This window comes from Mustela erminea, chromosome 11 (assembly GCF_009829155.1).
Source record: "Mustela erminea isolate mMusErm1 chromosome 11, mMusErm1.Pri, whole genome shotgun sequence".
In the NCBI taxonomy this organism is placed as follows: domain Eukaryota; kingdom Metazoa; phylum Chordata; class Mammalia; order Carnivora; family Mustelidae; genus Mustela; species Mustela erminea.
Window position 1 is genome coordinate 79,191,477 of NC_045624.1, and position 17,266 is coordinate 79,208,742.

Genomic DNA, 17,266 nt, shown 5'->3' on the forward strand with positions numbered 1-17,266 from the left:
CTATAGGCGCATCTACCTTTACCTTCCCAATTTTCCCTCCTCATGCCTCCTGCTGCATATAAGTGATTACTACCCTGTATTTTGTATCCGTTTTTTGTTTTTATTTTAAAAGTTATTATAATAAATGTTTTCCTGTATACTATATTATTTAGAACTACTTGTTTTGAGGTTAATAAAACTGATATACAATAGTATATGGCAGTCTTCTAGGATTATTTTTGTTGTTGTTTCATTTTATTCGGTTTTATTTATTTATTTATTTTTTTGGTGAATTCTTGACATATTTAATTTTTTCATTGTATTCCATCTGTGTCCCACAACAAGAATATGAACACTGTAGGAAAAAAAAATCTTTACCTGTTATATACACAAAGATACATTGATATATTACACATTCTATGTTGTTAATCATTTCTATGATATGCACTATAGACCACTGTTACACATTATGCAGTGTGTTTTACATCTTATAAATTATATGTATTTTCTGAACTAAATAAAATGTATTTTTATTTGCCAAAATGTAAATTACATATTCTTTAAGTCAGAATAGAAATTAGCAAGCTATAATCAAATGGGGGCATGCCAAATATTTTCATAAATAAATGTTTTTTAATTTTTTATTTTTTATAAACATATATTTTTATCCCCAGGGGTACAGGTCTGTGAATCGCCAGGTTTACACACTTCACAGCACTCACCAAAGCACATACCCTCCCCAATGTCCATAACCCCACCCCCCTTCTCCCAACCCCCCTCCCCCCAGCAGTCCTCAGTTTGTTTTGTGAGATTAAGAGTCACTTATGGTTTGTCTCCCTCCCAATCCCATCTTGTTTCATTTATTCTTCTCCTACCCACTTAAGCCCCCATGTTGCATCACCACTTCCTCATATCAGGGAGATCATATGATAGTTGTCTTTCTCTGCTTGACTTATTTCGCTAAGCATGATACACTCTAGTTCCATCCATGTTGTTGCAAATAGCAAGATTTCATTTCTTTTGATGGCTGCATAGTATTCCACTGTGTATATATACCACATCTTCTTGATCCATTCATCTGTTGATGGACATCTAGGTTCTTTCCATAGTTTGGCTATTGTGGACATTGCTGCTATAAACATTCGGGTGCACGTGGCCCTTTGGATCACTACGTTTGTATCTTTAGGGTAAATACCCAGTAGTGCAATTGCTGGGTCATAGGGCAATTCTATTTTCAACATTTTGAGGAACCTCCATGCTGTTTTCCAGAGTGGTTGCACTAGCTTGCATTCCCACCAACAGTGTAGGAGGGTTCCCCTTTCTCCGCATCCTCGCCAGCATCTGTCATTTCCTGACTTGTTGATTTTAGCCATTCTGACTGGTGTGAGGTGGTATCTCATTGTGGTTTTGATTTGTATTTCCCTGATGCCAAGTGATATGGAGCACTTTTTCATGTGTCTGTTGGCCATCTGGATGTCTTCTTTGCAGAAATGTCTGTTCATGTCCTCTGCCCATTTCTTGATTGGATTATTTGTTCTTTGGGTGTTGAGTTTGCTAAGTTCTTTATAGATTTTGGACACTAGTCCTTTATCTGATATGTCGTTTGCAAATATCTTCTCCCATTCTGTCAGTTGTCTTTTGAATTTGTTAACTGTTTCCTTTGCTGTGCAAAAGCTTTTGATCTTGATGAAATCCTAATAGTTCATTTTTGCCCTTGCTTCCCTTGCCTTTGGCGATGTTCCTAGGAAGATGTTGCTGCGGCTGAGGTCGAAGAGGTTGCTGCCTGTGTTCTCCTCAAGGATTTTGATGGATTCCTTTCGCACATTGAGGTCCTTCATCCATTTTGAGTCTATTTTTGTGTGTGGTGTAAGGAAATGGTCCAATTTCCTTTTTCTGCATGTGGCTGTCCAGTTTTCCCAAGACCATTTATTGAAGAGGCTGTCTTTTTTCCATTGGACATTCTTTCCTGCTTTGTCGAAGATTAGTTGACCGTAGAGTTGAGGGTCTATTTCTGGGCTCTCTATTCTGTTCCATTGATTTATGTGTCTGTTTTTGTGCCAGTACCATGCTGTCTTGATGATGACAGCTTTGTAATAGAGCTTGAAGTCCGGAATTGTGATGCCACCAACTTTGGCTTTCTTTTTCAATATCCCTTTGGCTATTCGAGGTCTTTTCTGGTTCCATATAAATTTTAGAATTATTTGTTCCATTTCTTTGAAAAAGATGGATGGTACTTTGATAGGAATTGCATTAAATGTGTAGATTGCTTTAGGTAGCATAGACATTTTCACAATATTTATTCTTCCAATCCAGGAGCATGGAACATTTTTCCATTTCTTTGTGTCTTCCTCAATTTCTTTCATGAGTACTTTATAGTTTTCTGAGTATAGATTCTGTGCCTCTTTGGTTAGGTTTATTCCTAGGTATCTTATGGTTTTGGGTGCAATTGTAAATGGGATTGACTCCTTAATTTCTCTTTCTTCTGTCTTGTTGTTGGTGTAGAGAAATGCAACTGATTTCTGTGCATTGACATTCGGTATTATTTCTTAAAGTCAGTCATCTTTCTTATAGTTACTGTTCCTTTGGTGTAGAAATAGAATAGTGAATTAGGACCACAAATTAGATTTCCAGATTCCAATCCTGACTCTCATTTATAACACTTGGCAAATTCCTTAGCCCCTTTACACCTATATTTGTAAAAGGGAGGAAATGTTAATCATTTCTGAGGACAAAAATAAGTTAACGTAGGTAAGGGATGAAGAAGTATGCTTCGCACATGTTAGAAGCTATGTATAAGCTCTTATTAGTCACTTTGACTGGTATGTAATATATTCCATTGTATGACTCCAGCACAGTTTACCCCTTACCTATCAAGGGACAATTGGATGGTACCCAGGATTTTGCCTTATTGATGTTTCTATGATTACTATAGTGATATCTCCTAATATGCATTCCTGAAGGAATGCCTGTAGGGCATATATTCTGGATATTTTTGTTTACAGGTTAATGCTGTTGATGTTTACCTATACAAAATAATGCCTAATGCTTCTCCAAAGTAGGAAGTAGTTATACAAAGTTCCACTCCCTCCAACAGTGTTAGAGTTCCTGGGATCCACACACCCTCCCAACCTTCTTCCACTGGTCTCTTTGATCCACATATTTTTCAGCAGTCTTCCCTTGATTCATTTATTTATCCTCACCTAGTACCTCACTGTCTTGGCAACTACAATAGCATTTTTATTTATTTTTAATTTTATTTATTTGATTGTAATTTTCATAACCCAATGGTTATTTCAGAAGCAGGACATATACATTGTAAAAGATTAGAAAATCCTGACTTAAAAAAATATCATGCAATAATAGCAGATAGTGATAACTGCTATGGAGAAAAATAGAGCTGGTTATTTCAAGGTTCAGTATCCTATTGTGGCTAGTGGCTCACATAGTGGATTCTGAGGGCTACAGAAGGAGCATCACAGTGTGTGGCTGAGATTGATTTCAAGGGAAGATCACTGAAAGATCAGAGGATGGGGCATCCATTAGCTAGGGCGATAGCTGACGATTCATCCTTCTGAAGAGAAAGACAGTAATCTAGGTGAAAAAAATCTTTCCATTAATAAGGAGCATGTGACAAAGGATGATGGCGGATGACTACGAGGAGGGAGAACAGGTGGTATTGTGATCACATGTGCTTCAGAGCAGCAGGGGTTTTATGTTTACTATTTTGTTTTAAATTTTTATGGGGTAGATGAATTTAGGGTGAAAATTAATTAGGAGCGGGCAAGAGGGATCACTTAAAATATCTTTCTTAACATGTGGGTTTAGATTTTAAAAAGTCACCACCATTAGAGATGACCGGTAGAGAAACAAAAGTTTCAGGGCACATGGTGGTTTCAGTTAAAACAGGAAGGTCAAGGAACATTGGAAAACAAAAGTGGGAGTTTCGGTGGATTTTGCTCAAGCCAGAGCAGGCATTTGAGATGATTTAATGGAAGTATTTGATGATTCGGAAGGGCAGAGTCAGGTTGGGACCTGTGCAGAGCTTTATGGGGGTGAGGCAATGAGTCCAGCTATTAGCTGTTGAGCTCTTGGGGTCGGGAGTGTCCATGCTTCCCATGGGGCCTGCAGTCACAGTGTAGGAATGTGTCACAATGGATTAGCCCTGATAATCTCCTCAGGAAGATGACTAATCGTAATTTTTAACTTTAGTAGGAAATAGAAACCATTAAACAGGTGGATCCTCTTTCTCCTATTACCAGTGCTGCTACTTCTGTGTGACTTTTCTCCCTCCCTCCTTATTACAGGTGGGGGTGCGCTTTCTCCTTTCACACAGTGCCATTCCTGCTATCCCTGCTCTGTAGCCCACCCTGTTGACTTTTTTTAAGGATTGGTTATGTTTTATCTTTTCTATATCTTTTCCTCTCTTTCTATAAAATCAGCAACAAATACAATTTTGTATAGAGGGTCTTAAAAAATTTTGTGTGTCATGGATCTATTTGGCAGTCTGGGGAAGTCTTTGGACCCTCTGATGTATTAAATCATTTTGTAGGATTACCAAACAAAATATTGAAAACAGTCACCAAATTATAAATATTTGGAGATAAACCTATCACACTACAAGAATAATATAATTCATAGTATAAAAACATGTAGCTTCTTAATTAGTGTATTAAATAATAAGACCTAGCAACTGCTCTTTTCAGTAGTGTAATTTCAAAGTAATGATGAATGTTAATAATGTTTTGAGATACCTGTCACAACTCTCAAGTAATATTAAGATACCTTAATAAGGATATTTTAGTAATATCTTTAAAATAATATATTTAAATAATATAATATCTAAAAATATATATAATATCTCAAATAATATCTTTAAAGTAAAGATATTTTAAAGATATCTTAATAAAGACATTTCTTGGGGCCCCTGGGTAGCTTAATCGATTAAGCATCCAACTCTTGGCTTCAGTTCAGGTCATGATCTTGGGGTCATTAGACTGAGCCCTGCAAGGGGCTCCATGCTCAAAGGGAGTCTGCCTGAGATTCTCTCTGCCCCTCCTCCCATGCATGCACACCTGATCTCTCTTTCTCTCTAAAATAAATCTTTAAAAGAATTAAATAAAATATCAGGTATTTCTCTTCATGATTAAGCTACGGGTATACTTTGATTTATTTCCTTGCATTTATATTATAGAGGTGCTAATTTTAGTTGGAGATTATGCAAATAAATAATGATGTAATTTTTTTAATCAAAGCTGGTAGATTTCCTGAATTCTTTTTTCATGCCAGAGTTAACAGCTCTTGCTTCACAATCTTCATCTTATAAAACATTCTAAAAAATTTGAGTGAAAATAAATGGAAAGCTCTCATTTTTGCAAAGTTGTAGATCCTTGTTTTCTAGTCTCATCTCCAGTTACCACACCAGCGCATTCCTAGCAGATCACTTCTGTTGTCACTTTTTCCAGCTTTCTTGAGATATAATGACACATAACATTGTGTAAGTTTAAGGGGTATAACATGTTGATTTGGTAAATTTATATATTGCAAAATGATTGCCACCATCGTGGTAGCTCCATCATGTCACGTGGTTACAGTTTCTTTTTCGTAGTAAGAACATTTAAGATTTACTATCTTAACAACTTAACTTTTACTGTATAATACTAACTTAGTATTAATCATCATCATCATGCTGTACTTTAGGTCCCCAGAACTTACTATAACTGGGAGTTTGTACTCTTTGATTAACATCTTCTATCTCCATCCCTCCAACCCCCCTTTCTGGCAACCACTGTTCTACTCTCTGCTTCTATGAATCTGACTTTTTTAGAGTCTACATATAAGTGATATCACACAGTATTTGTCTTTCTCTGTCTGACTTATTTCACTTAGCATAATGCTCTCGGGGTCCATCCTTGTTGCAAATGACAGGACTTCTTTTCATCTCATGACTGAATAATATCCCATTGTATACATGTACACCACATCATCTTTAACTATTCATCCATTGACAGACTCTTGATTTCCTTTGAATATACAACTAGAAGTGGAATTGCTAGATCCTATGGTCACTTTAGTTTTAATTTTTTTGAGGAACTTCCATGCCATTTTCCATAGAAGTTATGCCAGTTCATCTTTCCACCAGCACTGCAGAAGAGTTTCCTTTTCTAAACATCTTCACCAACACTTAAAAAAAAATTTTTTTATAATAGCCATTTTAACAGTTGTGAGATGATATCTCGTTGTGGTATGATGATGATTAGTGATGGTGAGTACCTCTGTTTGCTCTTTAATATCTCCTCATTGTTACACACTCTCCTTCCCTCTAACATATCCACTTTTGTTTTTGTTTTTTTTTTAAGTTACCTCCTTTCTCTTCTAAACTAGTTTTGGAGAAGGTTCCCCCACCCCTTTCTTAATCTTTTTTCTTATTTTGATTCTCATATTATATTGGAATTGGCTGTTTACTTGCCAGTCTACTGTATAAGATTGCTCCTTTATAATAGATAGTGTTATATTCATTCTTGCAGTTGTAGGCATTCAAAGAATATAGATACTAAAAGAATGTAACTGTGTGTATTGTGAATCCTGACTTCATCCAATAAATATGTTCTCTTCATCCTCTGCTCTTTTGCATTTGCTCTTGTACTTATTGCCAGAAACACTTTGAAACTAATTATTCTCTAATTTCTTTTAGGTTAATTTTGTCTGCCTTCTGTCCCCACCCTTTCCCCCACCAACCACCTACCCACTTACCCACTGGCAAACAAGGTAGGATCCTGTTTTAGTGTGGGGGTAGTTTTTACTTTGGCTGCACACTAATCACATAAATAATGTATCGGCCATGATGTCCCCCACCCCAGACTGAAGTGTGGTTTTTAAACCACCCCCCAGGTGACTGTAATGTGCATCCAAGCCTGTGAAATACTGAAGCATTATGTGTCCTTCTAAGCTTTAGGAAATCTTGGTCCTATATGTGATGCCAAATAAATAATTGTTTTATGTATAATAATCAGAATTTTTATGAGTACGCATAGGTAAGACTACAATTTTGAAATAGATAAGAACTTACCATTTAACAGACTTAGGTATATTTGCTTTATGAATTACTTAGTTCATAGAGTTTCCCAAACGATGTAATAATAGTCTTTTACACTGAAATTCTGCTTCGTTCAATCTGTATTTTGACTCACACTCAGAAAAGTCAATCCACTTTTGGATCCACTTTTAAATCCTATTCACTGTGAAAATTTCAATTATAATTCTATTTGTTTTTTCTTGTGGTTTTATTTTATTCTGTGAGAAATTCACACCTGCCACAAGAGAGTAGCTTCTACAAATTGCTGTCTTCAAAGATCTCTAAAATCCACAGATAACGTGAGACTTCGTGATTAAACTCTAATTTCACCTGGAACTTTCTGAGAAATTAAAAAAAAATTTTTTTCCTCTTTATCTTTAAAGCCTTTGGTGTTAAAAAAAAAAAAGAAAAACTTGGATTAAGTTAGAGGAAACCATTATTTGAATGAAAAATCTTAAAACATCTTGCGATTTTCTGATCATAATATGACAAGATCAGGACATTCATATGAGTAAAAATGTGGAAAGGGAAGGACAAAACATCCTGGCAGACATTTTTCACTTGAATTCCTATAGGTACAGCCTGTATCTGTATCTCACTTTCAATAAGTATTTGTATGATAAAATCCCATAGTCTCAAAATTGGGGTAGAGCTCTAACCATGGAAATTCAGGGCTACTCATGTTTAAATTGTCTTTTGTTTTTTATCTGTTAAAAGCATTCCTCATTAAATTTTCTTTTACTTATTACTTAATTTTAAAATTACAGTTTTAGGCCTGGGTGGCTCAGTAATTAAGCATCTACCTTCAGCTCAGGTCATGATCCCAGAGTCCTGGGATCAAGCCTGCTTCTCCCTCCCTCACTCCCCCTGCTTGCATTCCCTTTCTTGCTGTGCCTCTCTCTGTCAAGTAAATAAATAAATAAAATCTTAAAAAAAAAAAATTACAGCTTTGTATTGAGGAAGCACTTCCAATCTAGATAATTTGAAAAGGAATGTATATGTTTCCCCTCACACCTTTTACCCCAATGCATTTATACTTCTTGTAAAGTCAAGATGTAGCCAGAGAGATAATAATAGTTTATTATGTTATTATTAAATTCTCAGGTTAGCAGCTTTATACTCAGCAGAATTAAATTTTATTTTATTTTTTTTCCCAAGAATATTCTTTTTAATTTCAGGAATTAAATTTTATTTTTAAGTGATGCACAGTTTTTTGAACTTTAATCACTGGTGTAGTTTAATTGGACTTAAGTCTAAGAGGATTTAAATAGAATCATGGAAAATTAATGAGTTAAGTTTTTTTAGAGTTAACTCATAGAAAACTGAATATGTTAGATATATCACAATCATGCTCAAGAAGGGGGAAAAAAGCACAAAAAGTGCGGGTATTTTCTAAGCGTTTAAAAGCCAACATGGTATTTACACAATTATCCAGTCTTTTAAAACAGGATTAAAAAAAACTTTTCATGTGACTTTAAAACATTTTAATAATGTATATGCTTTCAAAATGATGAGTAATAATATTCATTAGTAAACTAAAACTAGTATAATCAAAAATAAAAATCCCTTTAATATTACATAAGGTAAATTTTTCATATAGCATCTAAGAATTAGATGCCATGAGGCCAGTAATGTTTTTGTAGTAATAATATTGTCCTGGTTCAAATGCTTTGGCATATAAACATTTTTGTACTATTTTTTATATTCCATGAGAAAAATTTATTTCCTTATTTGCATTTATCACATTCATTTACGGTTACCACTAAGGAAGTGTTAGATACAGTATATTTGTTGAAAGGGTGCCCTTTTTTGTCCTGATCAATATTTTATTTCTAAAATGAGGTTCAGCTGACCACAGTTAATTTTTTTGAAACTTAATAAAAACAGCCAACATACAAGTTTTACTTTTTACTTCATTTTAACTGTCTTAATTCATAGATACTCTAACACTTTTTACAAAGAACAGAATGTAAATTCAAAGAACACAGGATACGTTGCCAGACTGCATGGACTCCCATTTCCGGTCTGCCTCTTATGAGTGATCTTGGGCAACTTACTCCACATCCCTATTTCTCAGTTGTCTTACCTGTGAGGGAGAGGTGACCATAGTACTTACCTCACAGCTTTTATGAGAGGATCCATTGAGTTATTAGATGCCTAGAACAGTCTGTAGATCATAGTAAGTGCCATCTACCTATCTGCTACCATGATTACTGTCTAAACTAGACATTGAATCAGCACACAGTTGTCACGCACTGCCATATCTAGGTAAGGTAGAAGAGTCCGACATGTTTTGAGGGCTGTTGAACTACATTTTGGATACCTACATGGAGATATGAAGAATGAAGACATGAACAAAACAGTCTGTACCCTAAAATATGTGTAATATAGTGGAGAAGATACATACACATTTGCCATATACAGCACAATTTAAATAAAACTGTCATAAATGTCTAAAATACTAAGAAAGTATACAAAAGCTGGTGGGTGGGGGTTCCTGGAGGGGATTAAATTTGAATTGGACTTTTAATGATACTTAGAATTCCAATTTGTACAAATTGGTGGTGGGAACAGAGTGAGTAGAGGAGAGAACAGAAATTTTAGAGCAGTTTAAAATATTGACTAATATCCGAAGCAGCTACGTAAAGGGCGGAGGTTGGGGGGGCAGGGTGGGATGTGAGTGGTGGGAGCAGGGTACAGAGTGAGAATTAAGGATGGAATTATAGTTGGGACCAGATTGTGATGAATATTGACTGACATGCTGATGAAACTTAATCGAGGCAATGCATGAGCTGGTGGGAGATTCTGAATATGTGCATAACATAACTAAAATTACAGTTAGCATGATTACTTTAGCAGTAGTACGTTTAGGAAAATGGAGCTCGAAGCCATTAAATAGTAGGGAGAATTGAAAACCGCATCTGTCTGTCTGCGGAGCCTATGCTCTTTCCACTGTGTCATACCGCTGGGAAGCAGATGACTGCTTTGGTGCAAACCCCACATCTCCCAGCTGGTCTTCACTCTGCCATTAGCCCAGCCTTTTGTTGGGCGGTGTTTCTTTTCCCTTGGTTCTAACACTGTTGGCATGACAGCGTTTTACCTTAGTAATGGTGAAGTACTAGTGGAAAGGTTAGTTGTTGGTGACAGGAATGGAGAAATCTACTGACTAGTATAAGAAGGAACTATTCCTCACTTGTTTACTTAGGGCAAAGATTGAGAGCCACACTGACTGTCAACCACGATATTCAGCCATGGTAAGAGATTAGCGTGGTGGTGTTCAGTCTTTATAGTGCCTTGCCATCAGTGCTTATGTGAGGATTACTGAAATTTCCTGAAAAACAAGTCAAAAATTTTCTCTGAAAGGTAGATAACAATAGTAGTTTGAAGGATAAAATTTTCTTTTCTCTTTTTCCATTTCCCAAAGAAATCAAAAGTAGGTATGTTTATTTAAGTCCCCAAACTTATTGGACTTCATAGGCTATCCCATATTAGTAATAAACTTGAATTTAACAATCATCGATAGTTTTCTCTAAGTTTATAAATTTCAGGCTTTTTTTTTTTTATTTGATGGAGAGAGATCACAAGTAGACAGAGAGGTGGGCAGAGAGAGGAGGAAGGCTCTCTGCCAAGCAGAGTGCCCAATGCGGAACTCGATCCCAGGACCCTGAGATCATGACCTGAACTGAAGGCAGAGGCTTTAACCCACTGAGCCACCCAGGCACCCCAAATTTCAGGCTTTTTTCTAAAATTATTCCTGCCGTTATTCTTTTAGGCTTTCATTACACTAGTTAATTTGGATATCTATACATACCTTTCTTTTAGACACTTGCTTTTAAAACTATTTCTGTTTTTCCCATTAATTCAACTTTATTGCATCAAAAATAAAAAGAAATTCTTATATTTTAGAATTTAATATTTTTACTGAGTAGAAAAAAGCATTCAAATATAATTTACATATAAATAGCAGATGGTAGTTTACATTAGTGTTAGCAGTTGAGTAAATTTCATCTATTAAAAAGGGCAAGCATGAGGCCAGTAATGTTTTTGTAGTAATAATATTGTCCTGGTTCAAATGCTTTGGCATATAAACATTTCAAATACAAATCTTGTTTATAGTTCAAAAGATTATAATTCTGGCATATAAACTACTTAAATAATGACAGTCATTATAATTAAGTATAAAAGCATAAACACTAAAAATGATTATATGTCAGGTTAAAGATGACCATTTATAAACCATTAGGACTCTTAGTGTGTTATACTCAAAATATATTTTTTTCATGATATTTGTAGGACAAATGGTTTAAATATACATTGATGGGCATGGGTACTATGCGTAGATGTAAAATGTAGAAGGAAAAACTAAAATATAAATAAAAATTTTTATTAGAATTATAGAATTAGAGAATATATTAGATGAAATTATAATAGTGTCTAAGGTAGTGAAATATATTTCATGAAGAGAGATTTACTTGATTATTTATTTATTTATAAATGGAAATTTTTTTTAGACAGTTAAATTATTCCTTCTTTGTGGATTTGTTTTTGCTTCTCTAAATCTCAGTGTCACAATATCTTTTAGCAGTAAGTTGTTAAATCTTCAACTGTAGCATAATTATGAGACTCACTAGGGAGTCCAGAAAAAAAATAGCTTTGTAATTTAATTTTTATTTTATATTTCTCCTTTGAGATATTCAAGAATAGTAAATTGCCTATAGATGTGAATTGGAACAATTAAATTGTATTATAGGAGGATTGTGATGAAATGATGTGTATTTAACCTTTTGCTTTTTATACCTTTTTGAAACAGAAAATTTGGAAATAGTGTTACACCCTGTTGTTTAACTGCCTTTAAAAAATGTTGTGTGCAGAACAAATAGCTTAGTTTGATGGGATTTTGTTGATGATAAACTCTGGAGCAGAACCAAAATACATCCTGACTTCTACAACAAATGAAGAAAATAATTTCCTTTGCTGTCTTGGCAGAATACTTGTACATGATGGTTTTAAAATAACCCCATTTTCACAAGGTCTTGCTCTCTCATCTTTTTCACTCCCCGAACAAACATTTGAAATGCCATCCTGGGCCTGTAAGGGTTGCTAGAAAACCAACTGAAAACAACAACAAAACTTGAGTAAATCTATAATGACATTGTTCTTCGGAGAACTCCTTAGTATTGAACTGTAGAGTACTAAGTGTTCATAATTTAATCTTCTGCATCTCTCCCATCCTCTCGGAGTGATCTGGTTAAGATCCTTCTCTCTATCTTCAGAAATCCCACCAGTCTTTCAAAGCTGAGATTTTTGTTAATTCATACAGAATTTCCTCCCTGGTTAAACTGAAAATTGTTACTTGTCTCCTTCCTTTGCCATTGTTTACAGCAACCTCTCATGTCAGTGAAGCTTATCTCTCACATTTTACTGCAGATGGATTTTACAAAGAATGTGATAACAGGTGTATTGATTGATATAAGTCAATCAATAGACGATGACTAAGCAGTAATCACATTGAAGGTGTGCCTCTTTGGGATTGTGTGCTGCTGGGGATACAGAAATAAGACATTGCCTTGCTCTCTGTAACTTACAGATGAATATGAGAGCTAAAGTTAAGTACATAAATCATAATATAATCCTAAGTAGAGAAAGTAAGAAGAACAATATAGGGGATCAAGGCAGGAAGAAATATTAAGAAGATACCAGGAAAGGGTTTTGTAGTGAAACACTTTGTAAGATGTGCCTGCAAAATGACTTTTTCTTTCTAAGAGCAATGGGCGTTATTACATTTGCTGCTAAAAACAATACAGATTCTGACAATCCTTCAGAAAGCCATTTTTCATATTCACTATCACAAACTATATTATCTTAAATTGTAAAGGGTCTGAGATTTCTACCTCACTTGTTAAGAGAGCAAGTTAGCATGATAACATTTCCTAGATGATGCCAGAAGAAATGAGATTCCTGGGTCAGGAACAAAGGAGTGTATTAGCCCCAGATTAGCATGTAGCATGGCCATGATGTTTGCAGCAATTGCTTTGCCCCGTAAGTGCCACAGGGGGTGGCACATGGCATCCCAGGTAGATGCTGCACATACAGTGAGTATGTGTTATGCCTGAAAAACCTCAAGCTTAGGAAATAGGAAATCTCCTAAGGGCGTTACAGCAAACCTATTCAGCCTTTGTCTAGAGGGAAACATTTACTTTATTATCCCGGTCAGGAAACCGTTAGTCTTTGTTTTCCCTGGAGGGAAGTTCTATCTCTACCTTCAAGCATGTTTGAAAAGATAATGGGGAACAGAAGCTTTCAGAAGATGTGTAGAAATTCTGTAGAGAATTGCCCCCCAAACAATGTATTCAAACAGTCCTAGAAATAATGGTTATGAAGCAATCATTTAGGGGAATAGAAGATTCTGTAGTATGCTGAGGTAGTTTTGCTGGTCTGGATACTATTTCAAAGTTGAAAAGCTGAACTTGGTATATTTTTCTAAAGAATTGGTTGAGTTTTACTTGGAAATTGTGAAAATGCAGTTTAAAGAAGTCATCATTTTACATAATGAAAAATGAATAAGAAGGGATGCTAATATTTCAAGAAAGAGGAAGAGCCCTGTATTTCCCAAACTGTATAAGAATATAAAGTAAGATTCAAAATTACAAATGAGGTGTTCTCTGATTTATTGATGCTGATAACTGAATTAGTCATGAAAATCTTTGCAGTGATAGATGATTCTAAAATAAATTTGTATTTATATTTACTTGTGTCTATATAATATGCAGTATATGTAATATATTGTGTATATATATATACACAATATAATATATACATACATATATAATATAGATACAATATAATATATTGTGTGTGTATATATATATATAGTCCATAGATATGTGTCTACATATGCACATATTCTAGCATATCCTTTTGAATAATTTATGCATCCACAGTAAAATCATAATTCCAAAACCAAATTGAATCTCAAGTGAAAGTGGGCCTTAGAAATCATCTGAAAAATATCTCACCCCATTTGCAAAATGTTTTCCAAAATAATGGGTCAGTAAAGTTTATAAATTGTACAGCCTCACTTTTAGGATGGTTACCCTTTAATGGTATTAGTGACTGTGCTGAAGCTGATGCAGGGTTGCATCTGAACTTGATGCTGATATGATAGCATCTGTGTTAACAGATTAAATATATGCTTTTCCTGGGCGCCTGGGTGGCTCAGTGGGTTAAGCCGCTGCCTTCGGCTCAGGTCATGATCTCAGGGTCCTGGGATCGAGGCCCGCATCGGGCTCTCTGCTCAGCAGGGAGCCTGCTTCCCTCTCTCTCTCTCTGCCTGCCTCTCCATCTACTTGTGATTTCTCTCTGTCAAATAAATAAATAAAATCTTTAAAAAAAAATATATATATATATATGCTTTTCCTAAGACCCAGTAATTCTCCTCCTGGGTTATATATACAAACTTCACTCCATCCCTCGTATATACCAGTGATGCTCTTTTACTGATGTCAGAGGGACATGTACAGAGATGGACCATGTTTGATGTGGTGGCGATCTGGAAGCAGTCTGGGTATCCCTCCAAGATACAGGAGTCCTACATCCTTTAACCCCTCACTTAGCTTTCATTACCAAGTCCCCACACACCACATTCTGGGCTAAGTGGTAAAAATGCAAGGGGAACTCAGGGAGGTACCTGACTTGGAGGAGCAGATGATCAGATTCAGGACAAAGACTCGATGGTGGAGGTCACAGCAGGTCAAGCACAGAGCAGGGCTGCCTGAGGCATGCGTGGCCTCTGAAGGGCTGAGTCTTGAGGGAGCCTTTAGAAAGCCTTCGTTAAACCACTAAGTTTTAGCATGAAATAAAAGCTCAAATATAAGTGTCTTCATTAGGCAAATATTGATTATAAAAAAGATAAAGGCTTGACTTATTTCAGGAAATGGAATGAAATGAAAACATATTGGGAACACAGCAAAAATGAAATGGTTTTTCATTGTGGTTTATTTTTGCATTTGCATAATAGTACATAATCTTTTATTTCAGATACACTGGCCTAGTACGGCACTAAAAATAGAAGAATGCATAATGAAAGGAAAAGATGCGGTAAGTATTACTCACTGTAAATTAAACACATCATCAGTTCTGTCCCTGGTTAGTCACAAGGGACTGACTCCCTAACCTCTTATTTGCTCCTAAAAGGCATATATGCAGTTCATTCAGGAAGGAAAAAAAAATGCATACACATATTAGTACAGACATATACATTATATAGAGATCATTATTTATGAGTTGATTACAATGTGAGCTTAGAGTAAAAGAAGTTGAGGTGTCTCTAGATCTTCGTTTTGGTTTTATTACTTATGAACTCAGATTTATGAATTTCTTATAGTAATGCTTATTTCCTACATAGTTGGGAAAAATACTTTCAGGTAAATTTTTAATTCAAGGGAAAGCTAAGTGCATTCTTTGTGAGATTTCATTTTTCTTTGATGGGTAAATTAGAACCAAATGAAGAAACAAAAGGAGAAAAGCAGAAAGAAAGGAGAAGCCAAAGGCTTTACCTATCCCACAACGTGCTTTGGGTCTTTCCTTCTGGAAGAATCCATCTTCAGTCTGTCCATAACTTCCACAAGCATGTGAGGTTGTGCGAAAGCAGCAGCTCTGACCCAGGGCAGAGCCCGCTAAAACATGCCCGAAGGGACTTTAATGTGCTAGGAGTCGGTGCCTGAGGACACAAGACACATAGTTGGAGGAAGGCATGTGCACATCCACTTTTGAAAGTTAAATAATTCTTTCTTTTTCTTTTTTTGGTGAGAAAAAAATATCATGTGAAAGACTAACACACGTCATACCAAGTTCTGAGTCTGTGGCAACTGGGTCCCAGCCAAAAAGCGAGTCAAGACCTTCTTGATGCCTTAGCCCACAGCATGATGCTGACTACTTGAACACACTCTTAGGCTATGTCAGCCTAAGTCCAGTAGAGCCAAAATGTAGTCTAATTCCCTTATCCTAGGTGTGACAGTGTTTCATGACATAAAAAGCAAGTGCTCATGGTCATAGGAAAATAGACTATTTTTTCCCCTGCCTGAATGAATGGTCACATTTTCCCAATGATAGGGAGTCACCTTCAAAATAGAATGATGTATGAGTGGGAAATTGAGGAAAATATATCCATGTGCTCTTTATAATCAGGTCAGTAGTATGTTGCTCGTTCTGAACAAGGGAATGCTGTACTCTGATCACTTCTGGTAAGATGGTTCTGGTGGCTTTTACACTCAATACGCTGCTATGAGAGATTTTAAAAGTCATAATCTGTCCTTATGAAATGTTACATTTACTGGCTACTGCACTGTTGATATCAGAGTAATATTTAGCATTTAAAGAGTTTAGTATTTTGTAATTTATTTTAAATGGAACCACAGTACCTAATTTACCAGGAAGATGTTTGCTAGAATTAATTTAGACACGTTGGTTTGAGCAGTTGTAAACTTTCTTCATTCAGCATATATTTTTTTTAATGTTTTGTTAGTCGCCGTACAATAATACATCATTAGTTTTTGATGTAGTGTTCCATGATTCACTGTCTGTGTGTAACACCCAGTGCTCCATGCAATCTGTGCCCTCCTTAATACCCATCACCGGGCTAACCCATTCTCCCACTCTCCCCTCTAAAACCCTCAGTGTGTTTCTCAGAGTCAGAGTCTCTCATGGTTCATCTTCCTCTCTGACTCCCCCCACTTAATTTTTCCCTTCCTTTTCCTACTGTCCTCCATACTATTCCTTATATTCCACAAATAAGTGAAACCATATGATAATTTACTTTCTCTGCTTGACTTATTTCACTCAGCATAATCTCTTCCAGTCCTGTCCATGTTGATACAAAAGTTGGGTATTCATCCTTTCTGATGGCTGAATAATATTCCATTGTATATATGGACCACATCTTCTTTATCCATTTGTCTGTTGAAGGGCATCTTGGCTCTTTCCACAGTTTGGCTATTGTGGCCATTGCTGCTATGAACATTGGGGTACATATGGCCCTTCTTTTTACTACATCTGTCTCATTGGGGTAAATACCCAGCTGTGCAATTGCTGGGCCACAGGGTAGCGCAATTTTAATTTTTTGAAGAACCTCCACACTGTTTTGCAAAGTGGCTGCACCATCTTGCATTCCCACCAACAGTGTAATAGGGTTCCCCTTTCTCTGCAGGCTTTCCAACA

The 17,266-nt window shown here is 35.9% G+C and overlaps 1 protein-coding gene across 1 annotated transcript in view; it reads left to right on the plus strand.

Moving 5' to 3' along the window:
- SEMA3E (semaphorin 3E) overlaps nucleotides 1-17,266 on the plus strand; it is a 253,189-nt gene that overhangs the window by 147,508 nt on the left and 88,415 nt on the right. The window contains exon 3 of the mRNA XM_032306024.1: nucleotides 15,089-15,148. Within this exon, the coding sequence (XP_032161915.1) occupies nucleotides 15,089-15,148 (60 nt within the window). The remainder of the gene's footprint in view (nucleotides 1-15,088; nucleotides 15,149-17,266) is intronic.